The sequence below is a fragment of the Apis dorsata genome, unplaced genomic scaffold (assembly GCF_000469605.1).
Source record: "Apis dorsata unplaced genomic scaffold, Apis dorsata 1.3 scaffold_309, whole genome shotgun sequence".
Lineage (NCBI taxonomy): Eukaryota > Metazoa > Arthropoda > Insecta > Hymenoptera > Apidae > Apis > Apis dorsata.
The window spans coordinates 566,257-588,305 of record NW_006263581.1 but is presented as its reverse complement, the minus strand read 5'-3'; the positions used below and the strand labels follow the sequence as shown (position 1 = coordinate 588,305).

Here is a 22,049-nt window from a genome sequence, read left to right as displayed (position 1 = left end):
CTGAAGCATCCCTTATGAATATTTTGATGTATCTCGATGTTGTAAATTTTGTTGTAAATCTGTTTAAATGTTTCAAAAATCTATATTTCATAGGAATGCTTTCTCCTTTTCTCAGATTTTGATTAAAGGAGGTGTATAGTAAGAGTTGAACTTAATTTGAAACGCGAAGAGTAGAATCTGAAGCATCCTTTATGAATGTTTTAATATATCTCGATGTTGTAAATTTTGGTGTAAATCTCTTTAAATGTATCAAAAAATATTTATTTCATCGAGGTGCTTTTTCGTTTTCTCAAATTTTGATTAAAGGGAGTGCACAGTAAGAGTTGAATTTAATTTAAAACAAAGAGTAGAATCTGAAGTATCCTTTACGAATGTTTTAATACATCTCGATGTTGTAAATCTCTTTAAACGTTAATAAACAAAATCTCTTTAAACAAAAATCTATATTTCATCGGAGTGCTTTGGATCGTTTTCTCTGATTGCACAATAAGAATTGAATTTAATTTAAAATAGAAAAATATCCAAAGTAATACATCCGAAGCATCCCTTATGAATATTTTAATACATCTCGATGTTGTAAATTTTCTTGTAAATCTCTTTAAATGTATCAAAAAGATAATTCATTTTTATACTTGATATACTTATAATTTCTCATACTTCGTTGCACGTAATATCATAACTTAGAAAGTGAAAGTGTCCAGGGCGTTACACGTAAGAAGGAAGGAAAGCTTATTGTAATTTATTAGATGGTATCAAGTAAAAGTTAGACGTTCTTTTTTTTTCGAGGAAAAGAAAATTATTTAAATATTTCTTCAGCCTTCGTTATCGACTTCCAACGACAATTCAATCTTATCGATAACTCTGTAACTATTCAACTTTCCCTATAGAACTTTTCTTTTAAAGATTGGTTTATCTCCTTAGCTTTTTCTCCTCTGGTTTCAATTAATATCTGTGCCTCGCTCTTCACGCTGATTCGACTCGATATCCGAAGTGTGCAACCGCAACCGTGAAGCATGCCTTGAATCTCCATCATTAGTCGAACCGGATATCCAGTCACACCGATCCTAATGAGTTTATCGGTATTAATGCCGCTCGTGTTTATGGGTCATCGACTGGCCTAATTCTAATCCCGATCGAAACAACCGATTCCTCGAATCACTGAACGAAACAGCACCCGATCGATTTATATCTTAAAAAGAACTAAATTCTCTGTTTACGTAATATAAGGAACGTTGCAAGTTGGAATAAAAGTGGAATTTTAAATTCATCATTTTTTATTCGCACGCTTGTAGAGAAAGTTTGTAGAGTATGTTGTAATACAGGAAACTGAAACATGTTTACACAAATAAATTTCAAAATAGATTGCAGATAATGTGAAATATATTACGCATTAATATTCGAATGCTACGCTATTTCTAAATTTCGTCGCATTATATTAGATACGTTATTTCTTATTACAAATTTTCATTTTTAAATTTTATTAAAAATTTAAAAAAATCATATCAAAAAGCACAAAAAGCTCGACATCAAAAATTAACGATCCACGCTACTCCAGTTAAAAAATACGTATCTTTCAGAAATTATCGAAACTTAAATTTCGATAATTCGACTACACGCGCAAGACACGATAAAAAATCCAAAATTAATTCATCGTATTCGAGTTAAAAAAAAATTACGTCTATCTTTCAAAAATTATCAAAATTTTTCAAATTTTTCATTCATCTCTCCAACGTTAACATTATCGAATGTTAACTCGACAGAAAATCCAAATATACTAACCCACCGTGCCCAAATTAATTAATTAAGAAAACATATCTTTCGAGTAATCATCGAGGCTCGAATTTTGTCAACCATCTTGATCATCGCCAACCCTGTACGTGGTGCAGAGGGTGTTCTCCAACGCCGTATATATAGTTTCGTTGCGCCAAGGGAGCAAGTGAACCGGTGCCAAAATTCTCTGGATGCGTGCGAGTCTCGCGGTTCCGGGAAAAATCGAGGTTTCCGCCGCAACGAAAATTTGCGTCACTGGCGAGAGGCGAGAGGCGCAGCGTGCGCGCCGTTGCTGTTGCCGCAATACTGTTTCCTCCAACCTCTGCCTCTCGTCTTACGTCCCGCTGGGAGAGGATGTGGCTGCGTAATCAATTTTTGCGCGGACTTTTAATTGCACCGGGTTTTGCGCAATGGAAAATTCATCGCCGACTGATCACCCTCCCCGCAATCGAGTTACGAGTAATCGTGAATGAACTCGCTTCTGACGCGATTTATCAGAGAGATGACGATAGAAATGATGATTGATTTTTTTTCTTCTCAAGGTGTTGTGATTTCGTTTCAAAATTTCTACCTTTTCGAATATAAGTTTATACATCCAATGAATTTTGAATGTTATATATTGCTATTTTTAATGAAAGAAATTTGGTAAAATGCGTTATTTGTGCATAGAAGGAAGATGAAAGTTGTAAATGAATAAAGAAAAAAAAATATTCAATGTTCGTGAACGTTCTAACCTAGGAAATTTTCTTTTTTTTCGCGAGATTCGGTGCAAATGAATTTTTGAGGAGTTAGGTGAGAATGGATGGATGGGATGTTTAGGAAAGTTGAAAGGGTGTTCGGTTGTTTGAGTTTCGCAACGAGACGGGTGTTTCATTCGTTTATGGAAGTTTCGTTACGTTTTCGTGCGTAAAACGTCAAGTAATCTGCGAGAATATGCGTTTGATCTGCGATAATTGACGTAATTATTGTTGCGTAAACCGAACCTATAATATTATTACCGAACTTATTGCAAACTCAGCACAAGTAAAAATTTTCTTATTTGTCAAGAATTCGTTCGATATTCAGAACAGAAATATTCACAGAATAATCAAAGTTTTTCTTTTTTTCGATATTTTTGTATTTTCGCAATTAGAAAAATACGCTGCTATTCTTTTTTTACTCCGCTTCACTAATTTGTCCACAAACGACAAGTTAAATTAAGGAAAATCTAGAACGAAAGGGAACATAGGAGCATTTCAGCTCTTTTGAAATCTAGCGTTCCCGTGAGTTTACGTGACGCGTCACTTTTTATCCAGAGTCGAAAAGACGCTCGAACGAAGCGCTTCGGCTTTTTAATTAAAATTTTCGGGATTCCGTCCGACCAGAAGGCAGACCTCTGGGTAAACGTGGAAAAGTGGCGCAAAGATTTCAAAAATAACGAGGGGGATGCGCTCGCGTTTGAAATTCAATTTCCCTTCCCTGGTAAATTTGAATATTTGATGTGAAAATTCGGTCGACAGATGGAGAAAGTCGATGAGATAAAAAAGTTAAGTTCTTCCCCCTCTTCTGCCCCTCCCCTCCTCCTCTCCCTGTTTCATTCAATTTATTCTCGTCGATGCCCGTCGAGCGTAACGATCCTATTTTTGCTGTTCACTCACGTTGCAACGTATAAGTACTTTTAATTGGTCCTTCCTAGTGACCTGAATATCGATGATAAATGAGTCACAAGATCGAATGACGTATGCGGTATCAAGCTATGAAATATATATCGAAAATAGATCAATTAAATTTAATGTACGTTAAACGGCGTGATAAATTTGCTAATTAACGAAGGTTTAATTGCCAGGAAATAATATTAGATTTTTTTATCGATAGAGATTATCATTTGCTGCCAAAAATACTTTCTCCCCTGGAAACACTTTCAAAATTACACCATTCATCTTCAATCGTCGATTTTTATTAATCTTTAGAAGAATACGTTTTTCGTTTCATCGACGAATATTGACTGCAAACTTTTTGAATTGACTCGACAATGAAATCTAGAGGTCCATCTAAAAAAGAAAGAAAAAAAAATTAAATATTTTATCCAACAATAAAAAATTCTTTAAACTTATGTTAATAACATGTATCTGCAACCAATTAGATTAAACATTTTATTAAACATTTTATTAAATCCGTTCAGAAATTCAAGTTAAAAAAAAAGAAAGAAAAGGAAAGAAAGAGAGAAAATACAATACAAGCCTCGAGGGAGTTTCCAACACCGCGTGAAAAATATTCGACACACGACGATACATCAAGATCGCCTTTGCCTTTCTCGAGGCGAGCCCTTATCGAAGCGTGGCAACCTTTCTGTATGACGTTACTTATTGCTCGTCGACATTGAATGACGCGGTGTAGTCCCGTGGAAGAAGGTTGATTTATCGTGGATGGGATAGACGCGTGGATAGTATGAGAAAAGTTGCAGATCCACCGATGTTCCGCGTATCCGGCCGATAAATCGCGCGTCAAACGCGGCCAGGTCGAAAAGGAAAGCAATTTACATTTTGTTTTCCGCGTCGTTTCGTTGTTGGCAGCCACGCGAGACGAATTTCCTTCCCTTCCCGGCAAATCGATCGGGAATATTGCCGGTTTATCGTTATCCAACACGCGTCGATCATCGTTCTTACTGGGCCATCGTTTACAGAATAGTTACATCCGTAATGCGTTTAGAACGGCTTGTTAATTATTCCATTGATCGATAGGTGTCAATGATTGCGGAAGATGTTTTAACAATGTGATTTTTTCCCTAGATTTTTTTTTTTTTTTAGAAAGATCTACGATTTTAGAATTCAAAAAGAGTATTAATTATTTAACAATTGGAATAATCCTATTTTTATTAAATTTATGTCTCGAATAAATATAAGTAATCATATTTCTTCAAAAAATTTCACGATTACTGACAGTATAAATATTTTATCTTAACGATAAAATATGACTAATTCATCGTTCGAACCATTCGATATTCGAACGAAACAAAATTTCAAACTCGTTAAAATCCAATAAAGCATTTCAACCTGGCCACCGTGTATTCCGTGAAATCGTACGGCAAACGCGTAACCAGAAATCGTAACGACAAATTGTCAAAGCGAGGAAGCAGAAGGTTAGAAATTACGACGGGGCAAGGCCCGTCGTTCGTCGCCCGATTGGTATTCCATCGGCCGGTGTACGTCGCGGCAAATCTACCGTCCGATTCCCGTCGTAATTTCGGATCGGAGTTGACTGGTTAAACGCGTCGGATCGCCGCAAACGGGATTCCAAGTTTAATTGTGCGCGCCGCGTCACGCGTTTTCACGAACGAGCGTCGTACCTTCGCGCGCTCTCTTTCATCCTCCCTCCCTTTCGTTTACTCTTATCGATTCACCCTCGTTCGACGTCCGTGACTAATTTTCCTTTCCTTTCTTTCTCTTTTTATTTTACGACTTCGATTTCCCGCGTGAGAAATAGGAAGGAAGAAAAAGGGGAGAGGAAAGATTTGGCAGTCTATAATGGAAGCTCGAGTTCATCGTGTTCCCCTGTTATCGTGTTCCTTTGGCTGGGGAAACTGATTAAACAGTTTTTGAAAAAAGAGTGAGAAAGTGGATTGTCGAGGGGAAGTTCGAAAATGATTGGTTTTGGAAACTGTAAATATAAAATGGATAATGGAACCAAGTTGAATTGGGTTTATTGTTGTTTGTAGTATATTGTAGGAGGTATTTAATTTTTTAGAATTAATTAATTCTAAAAAAATCAAGATTCAAGTTGTTGTAGTAGGATTCATGTGCAAGCAGGAAAAAATGGAAAGAAATATAAAAAATCTAGTTGCCGATTTTTTCACTTTAAAGCAATATATAATTTTTCGGAAATTTTAGAAAAATAACTCTTCTGTTTAACTTTCCTAAGCTTGAGAAATTCTTCCTTCTTGATTTCTCTAAGATTAATCTAAAATTTTAAACGAAAAGTCACTTGAAAAACTTCGATAGAAAATTACTTAGAAAAGTACGAATAAATAAAAAAAGATCCAGAAGATTCGTGTACCAAATTTACACAAGATCACTGTTACAATTCATAAAAATAATCACACCCTAACAAATCCAAACACGTATCTCGTTATATCCACCACAATCTTCGAAAATCCCAAAAATCACATCTTATACGAACCTTTGATATACCAACGATGATGAAATCATTTCGAAATCACCTTTTCCAATTATCCAATTAAATAACTAAAGCCAGACCAGTTATCTCCAGGTCTGAAAAGGCCAATTGGATCCCCCGGTTCTTCGATCGGTTCTCGATTTTTCGTTCCAGAAGTCGTCCAATCGAACCCTCATTCGTCTGGTCTCCCAATGGGAGGGAAAGAGAGAAAGAACACTCTCATCGAGTCGACGACTTAATTTTCATGACGGGCACCCGCGTTATTTCGCGAGGGGATTCGTCTTCCTTCCGCCGCGGACCAGGAATTTAGCTCGCATCCTCGGCACGTGACACGCGTTCAACATTATGGGAAAACGTGTCCTTCGGGGAATTTCATTAGAGGCGGGATCGGAGACCGTGAAACGTTGATTTACAGGTTTTGACGCTTCTAGTCGCGATACCAATTGCTCTCCCGCAAAACGACCGCCATTTTTTCTTCGTTCGTTATCGCTGGTGGAGGAGAAGAGGTTTTTCTCGATTATTATTATTAATGTTATAAACAAGTCGAGTATGAAACGAGTTTTCGAAAGTCGTTGGAATTTCTTTTGTGACGAAAATTATTTCAATTTTTTTTTTTTGTCTTTTGCCTTTTGTTTCTGCTGCCAAATATATGGTGAAAGTTTTTAAAATAGTTTCGAGTTTGTTTTGATAAAAGAAATTGTTATTTTTTATTTTTTCTCTTTTTTTGGAGTAGTTAGAAGTTCGGAGACTTGACAGATTCCTTGTGTTTTTAGAAATTTATTAAACTTGTCTAGGAATCGATTTTATTTTAATTTTATATTCCTGTTAACCTTTTGATGAAGGTTGATTTGTTAGACGAAGTCTATCAAGTATATTGCGCAATCGTGGGATGATTCGTGTTTGTTGGTTCGTCGGTTTCGTAGATGGATTGTGTTACCACAGGTACTACACTCGATTGACACTTGAAAATCGACTTACTCGAATGTAAATTAATGAGGAGGAAAAAGATTGAAAGATCGTGGATGTGCATTTCTTTCAAAATTAAGATCTATTAAGATAGCCTTTAGACCTTTTTAACATCTTTAATAAATATTTCAACCTTTATATTATGCACTTACGTTCTACGTTTTTTACGTTTTAAAATTCTTCGTTGTAGTTTCTCTCAGCAGTAAGTATACTGGAAAAAAGGGAATTCTTAAACGATTTAAATAATTCAAAAAGAAAAATTAATTTTCTCATACCACTTAAAAAAAAATCACTTACAATTTTTTGCATGCAGTAATAATTTTAAAGTAATTTTAAATTTCATTCAAAATATTTTATTATAAGACATTACTTTATTCTACATTTCTTTAATATTGAAATAAAAAATTCTTATCTGATATTTTTTTTTATATGAAATAACTTACAAAAAAATAACCAAAATTATCAACTGATGTTAAATGATAATATTCACAGATTTTTTTATTATTCAAAAAGAACGAAATTATCATAATAAAGGAAATGAATCTTAACTCTCCTCGATCTAAAGATTCCTCAATATGGGATTGCAGGTCTCAAATTAGCAGGTTCGAAGCTAGGGCGGTAGGCTAACTGAGAGGGAGAGGGAGGATTAATTCGATTTGCATTTAATCAGTTCACGAAACGTGCGATGAATATTCAAAACACACATCCAAGCGTTTTGCTTTCTCGTCGAGGTGTTGCATCAGCCATCTCATCATTGCGCGCTTATCTTTCTTCTTCATTACCCATCTATCGTCAACTTTTTGGCAAAACATTGTTAAAAGAAATTTCAACTTACGTCTGAATGAGGGACAAATTAATAATCATCTCGATCAATAATGATTATCGAACGATTATTCTAATTTAATTATTCAAATCTTCTTTCTTCAATGAAGTTGAAGGTAATAATAATGTAATAATAGAAATAAATTGTATCTGGACTGATCAATAATTGAATGACTCTCCAGATCTAAATCTTCCTTCTTCTCGAGGATAATTGTAAAGTAAATCATATCTGACTCGATCAATTATCGAATAAACCCAAATCTTCTGCTTCTTCTTGAAAGCAAAAATGAAAAGTGATCGTAACGATGGAAATAAATTAGATAAGTGGAAATGCAAATAATGAATATTTGGAAGTGGTGAAAGAACAATGCGAAAACAAATGAATTCTTCGTTTGTCGAATGGTTAACACGTCACACTCGAATCACAAGATATCCTCTGTTTCGTACGTTATTGCTTGCATAAATGGATCACGAGTTATCTCGTGCTTTATCACCGATGAATATTCATTATTATCGAGCAACTACTCAATTTTTAAGCAAATTTGCCTTGCTTAATCAACCCGTATTGATGATATTTGACAGTGGTTAAGAGCTTCTCGATATTCAAATTAAAGCCCTTTCTTTGATGTGTCAAAGAAAACGTATACGATCACTTCTTTGTACGTTTATTGATTTGTAGTTTTATTTCCTTGTAAAATAAACTTCATAAATATGATTCTATGATAATATACGATTTAAATGTGTGAAAATTATCGAAGACAGTTATCTAGTTTCTCCTGAAAAATTGGATTGAAAAAAATTAGAATTGAAAAATTGAAAAATGGAATATAAATAAATTCAGAAGAGACTTTTTTAAAAATTGGAATTTTCTGAGTGAAATTTGAATCTTCATAAGCGTAATATTTTTTTTTAATTTTTTAATGAAGCCACTTGGAAAATGGAAAATAGAGATGTCTGTGTAAGAAGGATTTTCACTCGAATTTACGAAGATATAGAATTTCGTGATGGTTGGAGCGGGAATCGGGGTGCAAAAAGCATGCATCCTCGAAATGCAAATTTGAGAAATTGTCCATGTTAACCGTGGAAGCATTATAAAACATGAGGTTCCATTAAAACGACGCGAAAATGGCTTTACCGCAACCGGGTCTTTTATTATTAATTTCCACTCCCTTTTTCTCTTTGCCGCGCGAATTACGGTTCCAGCAAAATCGTTGAAAGCGAGAAACGCGAGGAGGCGCGATTCCTTTCGCGAAAACGGCAGTTCGTTTGCTTCGAGCTATAAACAGATTCGATGTGCATATTTAATTAACCGATTTATCGGAAAAGCAAACGGACGATGTCATAAAATGAAGCACGGATGCAATCTAATTATAAAATATCGAATAAAGTAATAATTCATGGACAAACAGTTTTAACAGCTTTCTAATCAAAGATTTTATCGCTTGAAAATTTTTTCCCCCTCCAATACATCATTTTTCCATATATATATATACATAATTCCTTGTCTAAAAATAATCAAACGATTTATTGAGATGAATATTAAAAAACTTCCAAAGATGATTCTTAAATAAACTTCCATCATCCCCTTTCTTATCAAAAATACATAGAAAACAATTCGTTCCAAAGTTATTTGGAAAAGTGTATCGTTTAAAGCGCAACAAGCTCTCTAAATAAAAGTGTAAAAGTATAACTTTTCATCTGTCAAGCCAAAAAAACGACACAAATGAAAAAAATTTACACAAGCATTTCCGAATCGCGTTGTTCGAAACGAGAACGAGAGTGCGCCACGGTGAAAAGTGTGACATTCTCCGCTAAAAAGAGAGAGAGAGTTATAATTTCGCAGAGTGAGAGGAAGATTGAAAGAAAAAAAAAGAGGGGGGAGGAGGAGGAGGAGGTAAAAGAACGTGCGCCCTGCGTTCGTTTCCGCGATGTCCCGTTTCCACGTTCGTGGACGAGCCCCTTGAAGAAAGCTCATCCTCTTAGCAGCCTGTTAAATATTCACGAGAAGCGGCCGTTTGAGCGTGCGTTACGTTGAGTCGACGAGTTGCGGGACCTCGACAGATCCAAGGGGCGAGGAAAGGGGAGGGGATGGTTCACCTGGCGTCGAGCTACGAGGCCCTCGAGAACCGACATGCTTTTCCTGCTCCTTCCTTCCTTCCTTCCTTCCTTCCTTCCTTCTAACCCATCTTGGCTACCTACCAGACAAAAGCCTCGTTAAGATTTCCACCTTGAAAATTACTGCGCGCCCGATTAAAAGGGGTGCTCGGTTTCATTAAACCTTCAACCGTTCTCCGCTTGTTTATGCGTCTCCCCCGTTCCTGTGCCGCGGACAAGCGTTTCGCGCAACTGTCGCCCGAGATATTCTCGCTTTCTCGGATAAATGTGGACTTTGGTCGAAGGAGAGGGGAGAGAATTGTTGAGAGTTGCTTGATCGTCGCTCGAACGAGGAGTAAAGGGGTAATTGGATATTGTAGAGAGATTCTGAAAATGCGTGATTTTAGGGAGGTGAAACGTTTCCTTGCTCGATTAAATTTTCGTTTGGAATGTGTGTTTGATATATATATATACACTTTGACGAATGATCGAATGGTAAGGCGACGAATTAATATATTGGTGTGTCCAGGAAAGTTGGCGAATAATTTTTTTGGTGGATTAAGTGGATTGGATATCGAGTGGAACGATAGATAAGTTAAGTTTAAGTATGTCTACAGGAAAATATTATTATACGAGCTTGTAAGAATTGCATTTCTCGAAAAATTGTGAATACAATAATATTATTGTGTTATGTTTATAATTATATTTTAACTTGGAAAAGCTTACACAGAGAATAATTTCCCAATTAAAATTGCGGAGATATAATGGAACGTGCGTCGTGATAAGACAAATTCAATATTCCACTCTCTCAAACGACGTTGATCACTAATTAAGTTACTCGAGGCAAATCCGCGAATATTGCTGGAGAATCGTCGATAATGATAGGAATTGTTCGCTAAATGGAGTTTATAATCCGTTTATCCAAACGTATATTATATTATATACGTTTAACTCGAACAAATATCATGTTCCAATAAATCAAGAACAATCATCAAATCTGAATCGTTTTTAAAATTAAAGTAATTCTTAAACTTCGTTCATAAATATTGCAATTTAAAAATAGAGTTTAAGCAAGATTTTTTTTTCCACATTAATAAAAAATCTTTCGTTCGAATTCAAAAGATTTCAATTCTTCTTATCACTTCGCGATCGTTTCCATTCAGGATCATCGAGCTTCTCTCACAAATTCCCAGAGGCTTCCTATTCCTAGATCCAACAGCGGAAACTTGTCGCAATATACTTCGAACCACTCGATCCAGATTCCCTTGGAGCTTGGAAAAGATCTCGTAATACGAAAGATTCAATGAATTGGTCAAAGAATCCCGAGTAACTTCCCCGTAATCCATCTAATCGCCATTTCCTTTATATATCGTTGAAACTGTGCATTAGACCAATGTATCGAGATTCGAAGTGATTCTTAAATTATTCAGTTTATTAATTTCAACCACCTTCGAGTCCGACTTGTAAACTCTTTGATGATGGGTTTTAACCTTTTTATCGTCTCTCCTGCTCGAGATGAATTTTAAGGATGCTAAACACTCTAAAGTACACCTCTAAAGCTACTTTCTTTTTTTTTGCATTCTGTGGTTTACAGTCCTCTGTGGCTTGTGTCATGATTTCGTATCAGGATTTTTGTGGAATTTCTTGGAATTTGGTTGATCCTTGTTTGGAAATTCGAATATTTAGTCAACTTTCTTATTACACCGTGGTTAATTTATTTATACAAAAATATATAAGCTTACAAAATGATATACATATGGTTCTTAAACTATATAATAATTTGTTTAATAATAGAAGAAATTTGTCAAATCGCCTTGATAAGTCACAAATGCAATAATTGTTTCAGTTTAAACACGTGTTTGTCAATGCAAAACGAATAATATATTCTTGAAATAAAATCTCTGAGAATTGCATACGTACAATTTATAGAATCGATGACAATTAGCATCGGTGGGATTAAAGTTGGATTTTCTCGTTGCTCGTTGTCATTGAATAAATCTATGGATAGTTTCAATTGCTACAGATACAAATTCTTACATTAATTTCTTCGATTGATCCATCAAATTGACAAGCTTTCTATCGAACAGATCTGTCCATTAGGTATTCCATAATAATTTGTTGTGATACATTAGCGATTTTTAATTGTCTTGTAGATTTTTTCTTTTAATCGACATGATTTACGGCAGTTCTGATCGAAATTCGTTCGTTTAATTGTTTTTCAATTAAGAATTCGCGATCAGCATTGACGTTGATTAAATCTATACTATAGCAATATGAAAATATATGTAAAACTATTTTGTACCTGTTTACTAACTTAATTATTAATTTACGGTGTCAGTTCCATCGTTCTCGTCGACAATCTGATAAGTTATCAATTATATATAATTAATTTAACGCGATTAAATATAAATTTATGATGCCGACCATGTCATCGAAACCGATGGTTATAAATCGAAGAAGCGTCGAATTTAACGACCCCAACCGGCCCTGTAACAAGGAAAATTTTAATTGAAAATTATTATATATATATATATATATATTTCCGAGAATTAAATATACACGCGTGTAATTTTATTTTCGTGCCCAATATATCACTTTGGCCGAAGAAACTCGATTATTAATAGAATATAATTAACCGGCGAACAATTAGTCAATTAACCTTCTAAAATTTAATTTCACGCACTGCGAATTTTCGTGTTTTAATCTAAACGCTGAACGTCGATAATTATTAATCGACAATAAATTTCCTTACCCAACGTTGGCGTACGATATGGTAGATGATCTTCGTTCTAACTGGAAACTGCCAACATCGATGTCATCTTGGTCGTAGTATGGTCTGACGAACCAAAACGCGTATGGATAGTACAGAGTATTTTTCGGTGCGACCACTATGCCATCGTCTGCACATCGAATCCAAATTATTAATCATTTACATTTCCACGAGTTAGTTTAATTTTTCACAAAGACTTTTAAAAAAAAACTAATATTTATTACGCGTTATTTATCACAAAGATGGATTTTTCGGTGCGATCACTACGCCATCGTCTGCACATCGAATCCAAATTATTAATCATTTATATTTCTACGAGTTAGTTTAATTTTTCACAAAGACTTTTAAAAAATTATTATCATCATCATCACATTTCTTAGCTTCATTTTCAAGTATAAATATTTTCAACGACACGATATATTTTAACGTTCAAAGGATTTTAAAGTTTTTATCGATCGGTTAAAAACTTACTGCTTCGCTGAGGAACCGGTTTCGCGACGACGATAGTCAAAACTAGGAAGACGATGCAAACGACAGACGCCACACTCCTCATCATGTTCTCGCTTTCGAACGAATGGGGAAGCTCGAACGTAACCGAAGTCCAGTTTTTGTCTGCTGATCCCTGATACCTTGATCCTCTCTTATATACAAAAGCGGTACGCACCATGACACACTGATCTGTTTGTGCTGCAACAAATAACCTGTTAATCGCGTTCGCAAAACGCATCGAGAATGACGAATGTTGCTAATGAGAACCGCAATCTTGGATAGGTCGCGTGTAAATCGTTTAATTCGTTTCGCATGAAAACAATTTAGTTTCGTCCGTTAATACGTTGAACAATATCTCGTGTGTTTATTCTTTGCCTTTTATTGTGTTTCGTTGAAAAACGGAACATTGTATCTCTGGTAAAAATTTGTTTGTAATAAATAAAATTATCAATTTCGAAAATTCGAGTATTGAATGATATTTAATGAGATCTTTTAATATTGTTTCTCATCGAACAGTTGGAAATTAAAAAAAAAAATTTCAAGCTTTAATATTCGATTTCCTATCGCTCTTTCGATTCGTAGCATAATTTAGTATTTCTTTAATTTGAGAGTCGCAACAAGATCGAAAAGATGTTGTACCTTGCATCGTATCTTATTATTTCCAAGAACGAAAAAGTACCTTTGTTCCAACGAAATCGTCTCCCCCAGAATACATGGAAATCTATAATTTTCTCGAGAAACAATCAATACCGCGAAACGCGCGACGCAGAACGTGCGAAACACAGAAATTATGAGGAATCTATAAGTTGACACACGTGAATTTACTACACACATCATCGTTCCGATCATCGTTGTCAATTCTGACGATTATACCGCAAATTATTCGCGAGTTAGCATAATCATCCGTGGTATCATCGTATCTTGGCTGAAATTAATCGCCGTTAAATACCTTATCTCGACATACCTATCTGTTTACCATCGTTTAATGCCACTTTCGTTATCATTATCGTTACCAAATTAATGTAATTTCCTACTTAGGCACACGCACTCTATTATCGTTTACTCTCGTCCGATAACTAAACTCCTCCTCCTCCTCTTCCTCCTCCTTCTCGATGTGGCTGCACGATAACGGGAATACATAATTAGTTTCGGTAATTATCAACGAGTTGTAGCGTACACGGAATTAACGAATCCGTATTATGGCATATTTATGGAGTATTTGCAGATCCAAACTCTCGAGATAAGAAGAAAAATACACATATCCAGGAGAATAGGATCTGAACTGTTTCTCGTGGAGAACGTTAAGAGAAGAGAATTGCGATTAATCGGAATAAACCGAACAATTATTCTTTTAACGAAAAGTTAATCGAAAAGATTCGTCGAAATATTTTTAATCTACTGATATCTGTATAAATATCCTCTTTCTTTTGTAATATCATCATATCTCGATCGAATCCTAATTTATTCAATCCACTCGCAAAAATCTTTCGATTCGGATTTCAAATTCACCGCGTCTCGATATCGATTTCTCGCAAATAATATCGTCTGGAGAAGGAAACTCGTCGTCTGTTGAACGGTGTCGCGGCAACGCCTTTGCTACCAATAACCCTTCCTCCCTCCTCCCCGTGGAAACTTGCGAGATACTTGTTTCATAAAGGCTATCGCCACGGTTGGTCGTTAAGAACCCCCCTATCCGATTACGATTGTTGCCAACGTCTTATGGCTTTATGATACCGCCGCTACTTTAAACTACTAATGCAATTTCGCGGTACAATGAACAATAGGATCAGTGGAAAGTTCGGACTATCCGATTGAACTCGGGCTAATTGGTGGAGAGTTAGCATCATCGATGTATCGTGTAGTCAGAGAGAGCCACGGATTTCTTGCTTTCGCCATTTTGGAACGCTTTCATCGGATTTGCATTGATATCTGTCTGAAGATTTATTAATAAAAATTTAATTCAACGAAGAATTTCTCTATCGATGAAATTTCTACGACTTTTTTTTAACAAAAATTGTTGGAGTCTCCAAAATACGTACACCAATAAAATTTCTGTCTGTGGAAAGATCAACAACAATTTTTATTCTCTAAATATCTTACAAGTATCTTACATGTATCCTGTCCACTAAACGAATATCTTATTGAAAAAATGGCTTCGTCGTAATTCCATTAAAAAAAAAAAAAAAAAAATAGCATCCAAAGAGGCGTTTTAATCAAAGGCGAGGCGAGGAGATGATTCTCTAATCGATTGTCGTTATTTAGATTGGCAACGACGACGAGCAAACCAAAGAAATGGTCGACGACCAATCTTTAAGTCTTTGTTCTCGCGCGGAAAACCTGTCCACCTGACTGGTTTCTCCGTGCTTTTTCACGTGCTTCTGTATTGTCTCTCCGTACACAGAAACGGAAAACACACGGTGTCACGTGCGGCATAGTGAATGAACACGAACGTTCATTGAATAGTTAAGATCTGGTGGTGGCGCGCTTCCGCTGGTAACGACGACGACGCGGGCTTTGTTCCTTCATCGAGACTCTCTCGTTTTTTCCTACCTGAAAAAAATCAAAGTCGAGGTATTTAAGCTCTGTTGATATCTCTTCGAAAAAATTGACTATCGATTTCACGTTTATCTGATGTATTATGGAAAGCTGGATTAACGAGAATTTTTTTTTTTTTTTGAAAGGTTGGAAAAAAATTTGAAAAATTGAAAGTACGACCTTCAAAGGGATGGCCTTTTTTTTAAAATGATTTTTCTCTGGTGACGAAAAATTGGATTTCGTATTTTCAAACGTTTGGGCATTTTTTTTTTTTTAACTTTTTTCTTCTTCCTTTTTTTTTTTTTTTTTTAAAGGGTGGCAAAAAATTTGAAAAATTGAAAGGACGAACTTCCAAGGGAGGGCCTTTTTTTTAAAATGATTTTTCTCTGGTGACGAAAAATTGGATTTCGTATTTTCAAACGTTTGGGCATTTTTTTTTTTTTTAACTTTTTTCTTCTTCCTTTTTTTTTTTTTATTTTTTAAATAGAATAAATGGAGTTTTTTTTTTTTGAAAAGATGTTGAGTTAACGTGTAATTAAAAGTGATTATGTGAATAATTTGATGGAATATTATATGGAATATTTTATGAAAATTTTATTTTTGTCAACAAGTATTTAGATTCATAGAAGATAACGTTAATGGAATTTAATTAAAAGAGACTTATCTTAATTAAAATGTTCTTATCTAATCATCTTCGTATATGCAAATGTATTTTTCATGTTCAAAATGTGTGACAAGTACTTACGTCGTAACGACATTGAAAGATTCTACGATGAAAAACAGGTATCAAAAGAGAGAGAGAGAGAGAAAAATAAATAAAAGAACAACTTTTTACCGACTATAATTGTAAAGAGTTATGAAAAATACGATTGCAGGAAGCCACTCCAAAGTTGAAAAAGCGCGATGTAGAAAGAAAGAAAGAAAGAAAGAAAAAAAAGGAATTGAAAGAGAAAAGAAATAAAAAGCGAAAGCGGAGGGAAAAAATTTTATTCCTTCAAAATAAAACTTTTTGCCTACAGGAGGAAAAGCAAACAACAAAGTTGTAAAAAGACCCCATTGATACGAATAAAAATCTTCAAAATATTTTATCACGTTACAACGCGACACTGTAATTTTCCGCAAAGGAACAATATACTCGCCCGTTCCATTCCCAATCCCTCAAAAAGCAGCGGAAGCGGGCGACGATCCAATTAACCGAATTGCCGTAATAATCGTGGCGCGGAAACAACAAAATCCATTGGCCATCCGCGGAGAAACATCGCCCCGGTGTTATATGCAGTAATTATCCCGAATTACGTAGCGTGTTTAGTTTCAGTTGATCCACGTCGCCATCAGAAATTGCGCGATGGGCCCGTTGCTGTCGTGCTGAACACGCTTGTTATTTGATCCAATGACGGCTCGTAAGCTTGGCCACCGTAATCGTCGTGAGAGCCGCCATTGTCCAGGATGGTTGGCCGATACGTTGCAAAGATTATTGCCCTTGGCACACATTCGTGCCTCGTTCAACACAAATTCAACCAGATCGCCTCCCTCGCCCCTGTTCGACGATCTTCCAACTGTAATCGAGAAATGTGACCGGCTCGAGGGAAATGGCACGTGCTCGATTTTTTGTTAAGGAAAAATTTTGGTCTACGAAATTCGTTTTATCCGTTTCTTCTCGTTAATCGCCAACCAGAAGAAATTCGTCTGGTATGATAATCGATGATGATCTCAAAGGAAATTTATGAATTATTAAATTACGAACACTTTGGATTATTGTTTAATTTCTAAAAAAAAAAATTGCATTTCTTCAATTTGAAAATTAATACCAACAACTGTAACACGTGAAGAGATCGATACACTTACGGATATTTGCACAAAGGTCTACGTATTCTTAGAGCATCCATACTTAGCTCTCGAGCTTCTCTGCTATCAGGAGAAGGAAAAAAAAATTGCATTATTTCTCCAAACTGAAAATTAACACAAACAACTGCAGCGCGTGAATCTCAAAGAGATCGATGTACTTACGCATATTTGCACAAAGGTCTACGTATTCTTAGAGCATACTTAGCTCTCGAGCTTCTCTACTATCAAGAGAAAGAAAAAAAAAAATTGCATTTCTCCAATCTGAAAATTAACACCAACAACTGTAACACGTGAATCTCGAAGAGATCGATACACTTACGGATATTTGCACAAAGGTCTACGTATTCTTAGAGCATCCATATTTAGCTCTCGAGTTTCTCTGCTATCAGGAAAAAAAAAAAAGAAGAAGAAGATAGGAAAGGGGTTGCGTCCCATGATAAATCTAGTCGCGTGTCGGCCAGCCATCGATCCTTTAGCCACTGATCCATTGTCGTCTTGTGCCGGATAATTCCTCGTACAACAATTTCCCTTTTCTGCACCCTTCTTTTACTCGAAACGAAAAAGGATTCTCTTTCCTCGCCTCGTACGTGCTCCAGTCCGATCACGTTTCGCTCAACGGGCTGCTTTTCGACTTTCACGGCCACTTTTGGGATTCGAACGAGTCCCCGAATGCTTTGCCAATACTCTTTCGTCGATGTCGCGGATTTTTGTCGATCGAGATCCCTTTGGAATCGCTTGGGATTTGGAGCGCGATTGTCCCGCTATATAATAATAAAGAAATTGAAGGAATTGAATCGTTGGATTGGAGAGTTCCGGTGTCTTGAAGAATGATTCGAATCGGAAGTTAATCGAAAGGTGTATGCGTATTCTTCGATGCGGTCAATTGGTTTAGGAGTGGCGCGGAAGTTGTTGCTGGAAGGCGTGTGTGTGTGTGTGTATACACTTCCAAAGAACGTTTGACGGTTCACTGCTCTCTTTAATTTCTTTACCGTTTAATAGAATGCGAATTGTGAATCCAGTGAAGGAATTATACATAGTATAAATATAAAGGAATTATTATCTATAATTGTAACTCTTTGTAGATTATAGAAGATTATAAAGATTCAATTTATCAAAATAGAACTTTTTTAATGAGTATGATGAATTTTTAATTTAAAGAGGAATTGTTATTTGTAATTGTAACTCTTTGTAGATCAATATAATATAGAAGATCTTCTATATTATAAAGATTCAATTTATCAAACTTTTGTTTAATGAGTATGAGGAATTTTTATCCGTAATTGTAACTCTTTATAGATCATAGAAGATTCTTCTATATTATAATGATTCAATTCATTAAAGTAGAACTTCTGTTTAATGAATATAATGAATTTTTAATTTAAAGAGGAATTGTTATCTGTAATTGTAACTCTTTGTAGATTATAGAAAATTTTTTTATATTATAAAGATTCAATTTATCAAAATAGAACTTTTTTAATAAGTATGATGAATTTTTAATTTAAAGAGGAATTGTTATCTGTAATTGTAACTCTTTGCAGATCATAGAAGATTCTTTTATATTATAAAGATTCAATTCAAAATAGAACTTTTTTAATGAATATGAAGAATTTTTAATTTAAAGAGGAATTGTTGTCTGCAATTGTAACCCTTTGTAGGTCATAGAAGATCTTCTATATTATAAAGATTCAATTCATCAAAGAACCTTCGTTTAATGAGTATGATGAATTTTTAATTTCAAATGAGTTTAAGTGAAGTATAGTACACGTAAATTCGAATTTCCATATCGATGGTAAAAGATGATTCGTAATATCATACTTTTAAGATAGCGATCTTAGAAGCTCTGGTTAGAAGTTGGACGAAATATTCTAATCTGTTGCGAGATATTTGCGTAAGACCAAGGTGGATTTTCTGGTTGTTTCCCTCGATTTTACATACGTTTGCAAGCCTGCTTGCATAATGCAAATATGGAAACAACGAAATAGTCGAAACGTTGTTATCTTCAAGATGACGCGTATCTAGGTGCATCTTGTTCCTCTTCTTTTCTCTTCTTCCGTTGTATTTAATATCTTTTTTATTTTCTATCGACTCGTAACAATAAATAAAAATTTAATCAATAAGATCCCCAAATAATCGTATATTTATTTCTCCGTTTTCTCCCTCTCCCCGTTTTCGACCCTATTTAACTTCCTTGTTTGAATTATTATTTAAGAACTTTCAAAGGGAATTCTATTTACCGTTCTCTCGTTGTCGTTTCCACGCTCAAGGACGAGATTTATCGAACGTGGTAAAATGAGGTTATTGCAAGGCAACCGGTGTATTTGGACTTTGTGAGTGAGTGCAAAACAGATCACGATGCTCTAATTGAAAACGCTCCTTCTCCTATTCACAGCTTATTTCTAAGGACAATCGACGTTCTATTTTTAACATTTTCGTAAATATTTTCCCTTATTCCGATTCGTAAAACTTAAACTCAATTTTAACTTTTTTAATTACATTTTCAAAAATGTAAATAAATTTGAAATTACCTGATAACATCTGTAATTATTATTAAGAAATATTATTCGAATTATTCGAGCGTAGATTCCTCTCTAATAATCGATAGAATTATGAATGGGCGAACTCGTTAGAATATATTAGCAATTATGAATTACAAACGTGTTCAGCTATGCGACACGATTGGTATGAAAGGAAAAGCTCGACGCGATCAGATTATGAATTAATTTCGAAAGTGGTGCGCGCCCCGTACTCGCTTGCTGTGTCGCCAATAATTAATAACCGCCAAGATCTGCAATTATTATCGCACTCTGTTTTCACCAAAGTAAAGTAAAGTAAAGTAAAGTGACTATGAACACGCGTGGAATTTCATATATATATATATTCGCGGGTAAAACGAATTTGAATTTCGAAAAGAAAAAAAAAAAAAAAAAAAAAAAAAAAGCTGTATTCGAACCCACAAAACCGGTTTTTGTGACACGGAATGACAATTATGGAGGAATCACGTCTGTCGCGTGACGGTGAAATTTATGTCATCGATGCGCGTACACGGTAATCGCGTTGTTGGAAGCAAACAATCGAATAATTTTACGGTGAATTAGTTTAAACCCTGGATAATTTCGACCTTCATCGTTGTAATTTCGTTCCTCGTTGTCGATCGATGAGTGATTCATTTAAAAAAAAAAAAAAAAAAAAAAAGTTCTCGCAACAGGCTGCTATTTTCTTTTTTTCCATCTTATCGCAGCCAGAGTTATTATTAAACACGTTCCATCGATTCGATATGCCGAGCACGGCGTGCAATTCTTTGCGCCGTGGTATGCATCGAACTCGATTCGATATCGGTCCACGCGGAGCCGGGTCACGTGACGTCGACTGACTTGGACATCGACGAGAAGAATATCGATGAATAAGGTGATTTCGTAGCGTAGGCAAATGCATAATCTCGGTGAAAGGATTGTTGGTCTCAAGGTAGCCTATATCGGTGATAAGTAATTATCATAAAAACTGTGCAACTGCTCGTTCGAGTTGCGCGTGCCACCGATTGACGAGAATTCTAAAAATTTCGTCAAAGGGATTGATTATTTGAAAAATTCGTTCGAAAGGCGTATCCTCTATACGATCTTATTACAGTTCCATAACAATTCCAAACCCAGAAAAATTCTCCAAATGAGAATTCCAAAAGTTTCGTCAAAGGGATTAATTACTTGAAAAATTCGTATCTTCCATCCTCTATATATCGATCTTAGGACAGCTCCACAACAATTCCAAACCCAGAAAAATGAGAATTCCAAAAGTTTCGTCAAAGGGACTAATTACTTGAAAAATTCGTTCGTATCTTCGTTCATCCTCTATATATCGATCTTATGGTAGCTCCACAACAATTCCAAACCTAAAAAAATAAGAATTTCAAAAATTTCGTTAAAGGAAATTAATTACTTGAAAAATTCGTATCGAAAAGCGTATCTTTGTTCATTCGTCCTCTATATATCGATCTTATGGCACAACAATTCCAAACCTAGAAAAATGAGAATTCCAAAAGTTAAGGATTGATTATTTAAAAATTCGAATCGAAAAGTGTATAACAATTCCAAACCCAGAAAAATTCTCCAAAGAGAAGTCTATAAGAATTCCAAAAATTTCGTCAAAGGGAATTAATTACTTGAAAAATTTGTATCTTCGTCCTTTATATATCGATCTTATGGCAGCTCCACAACAATTCCAAACCTAGAAAAATAAGAATTCCAAAAGTTAAGGATTGATTATTTAAAAATTCGAATCGAAAAGTGTATAACAATTCCAAACCCAGAAAAATTCTCCAAATGAGAATTCCAAAAATTTCATCAAATTAGTTACTTGAAAAATTCGTATCTTCCATCCTCTATATATCGATCTCATAGCATAACTCCGTAACAATTCCAAACCCAAAGAAAAATTCTCCAATTTTACGAAACGTTCCAATCGTCCACGAGAATCCTGCAACAAAATTCCATCTCAGAAAACATCGTGCAAAATATACGTTAATCAAAAGGAACGTGAGAAATCCTCGGCTTCGACTCCAGAAATCAACTCGTCAATCCTCGAAATAAAATTGGACGGACACGCGACTATGTCT

At 35.2% G+C, this 22,049-nt stretch overlaps 2 protein-coding genes across 6 annotated transcripts in view; one reads left to right on the top strand and one right to left on the bottom strand.

Moving 5' to 3' along the window:
* Window positions 1-22,049, top strand: part of LOC102673862 (phosphatase and actin regulator 4B) — a 332,035-nt gene that overhangs the window by 12,910 nt on the left and 297,076 nt on the right. The window lies entirely within an intron of this gene.
* On the bottom strand, window positions 12,006-13,430 carry LOC116185867. The gene is made up of 3 exons (XM_031511384.1): window positions 13,046-13,430; window positions 12,557-12,704; window positions 12,006-12,291 (listed from the first exon to the last, which is right to left on the bottom strand). Exons 1-3 carry the CDS (start codon window positions 13,299-13,301, stop codon window positions 12,273-12,275), a joined length of 423 nt encoding a protein of 140 aa, XP_031367244.1. The 5' UTR covers window positions 13,302-13,430; the 3' UTR covers window positions 12,006-12,272.

What these genes read in the sequence shown, in the direction of transcription:
- LOC116185867 (XM_031511384.1), bottom strand. Translation starts at nt 13,301, where the DNA reads ATGCGTTTTGCGAACGCGATTAACAGGTTATTTGTTGCAGCACAAACA. An exon ending in ACCGGTTCCTCAGCGAAGCA is followed by an intron (nt 12,705 to 13,045) that starts GTAAGTTTTTAA and finishes TTCGATGTGCAG; the next exon opens with ACGATGGCATAGTGGTCGCA.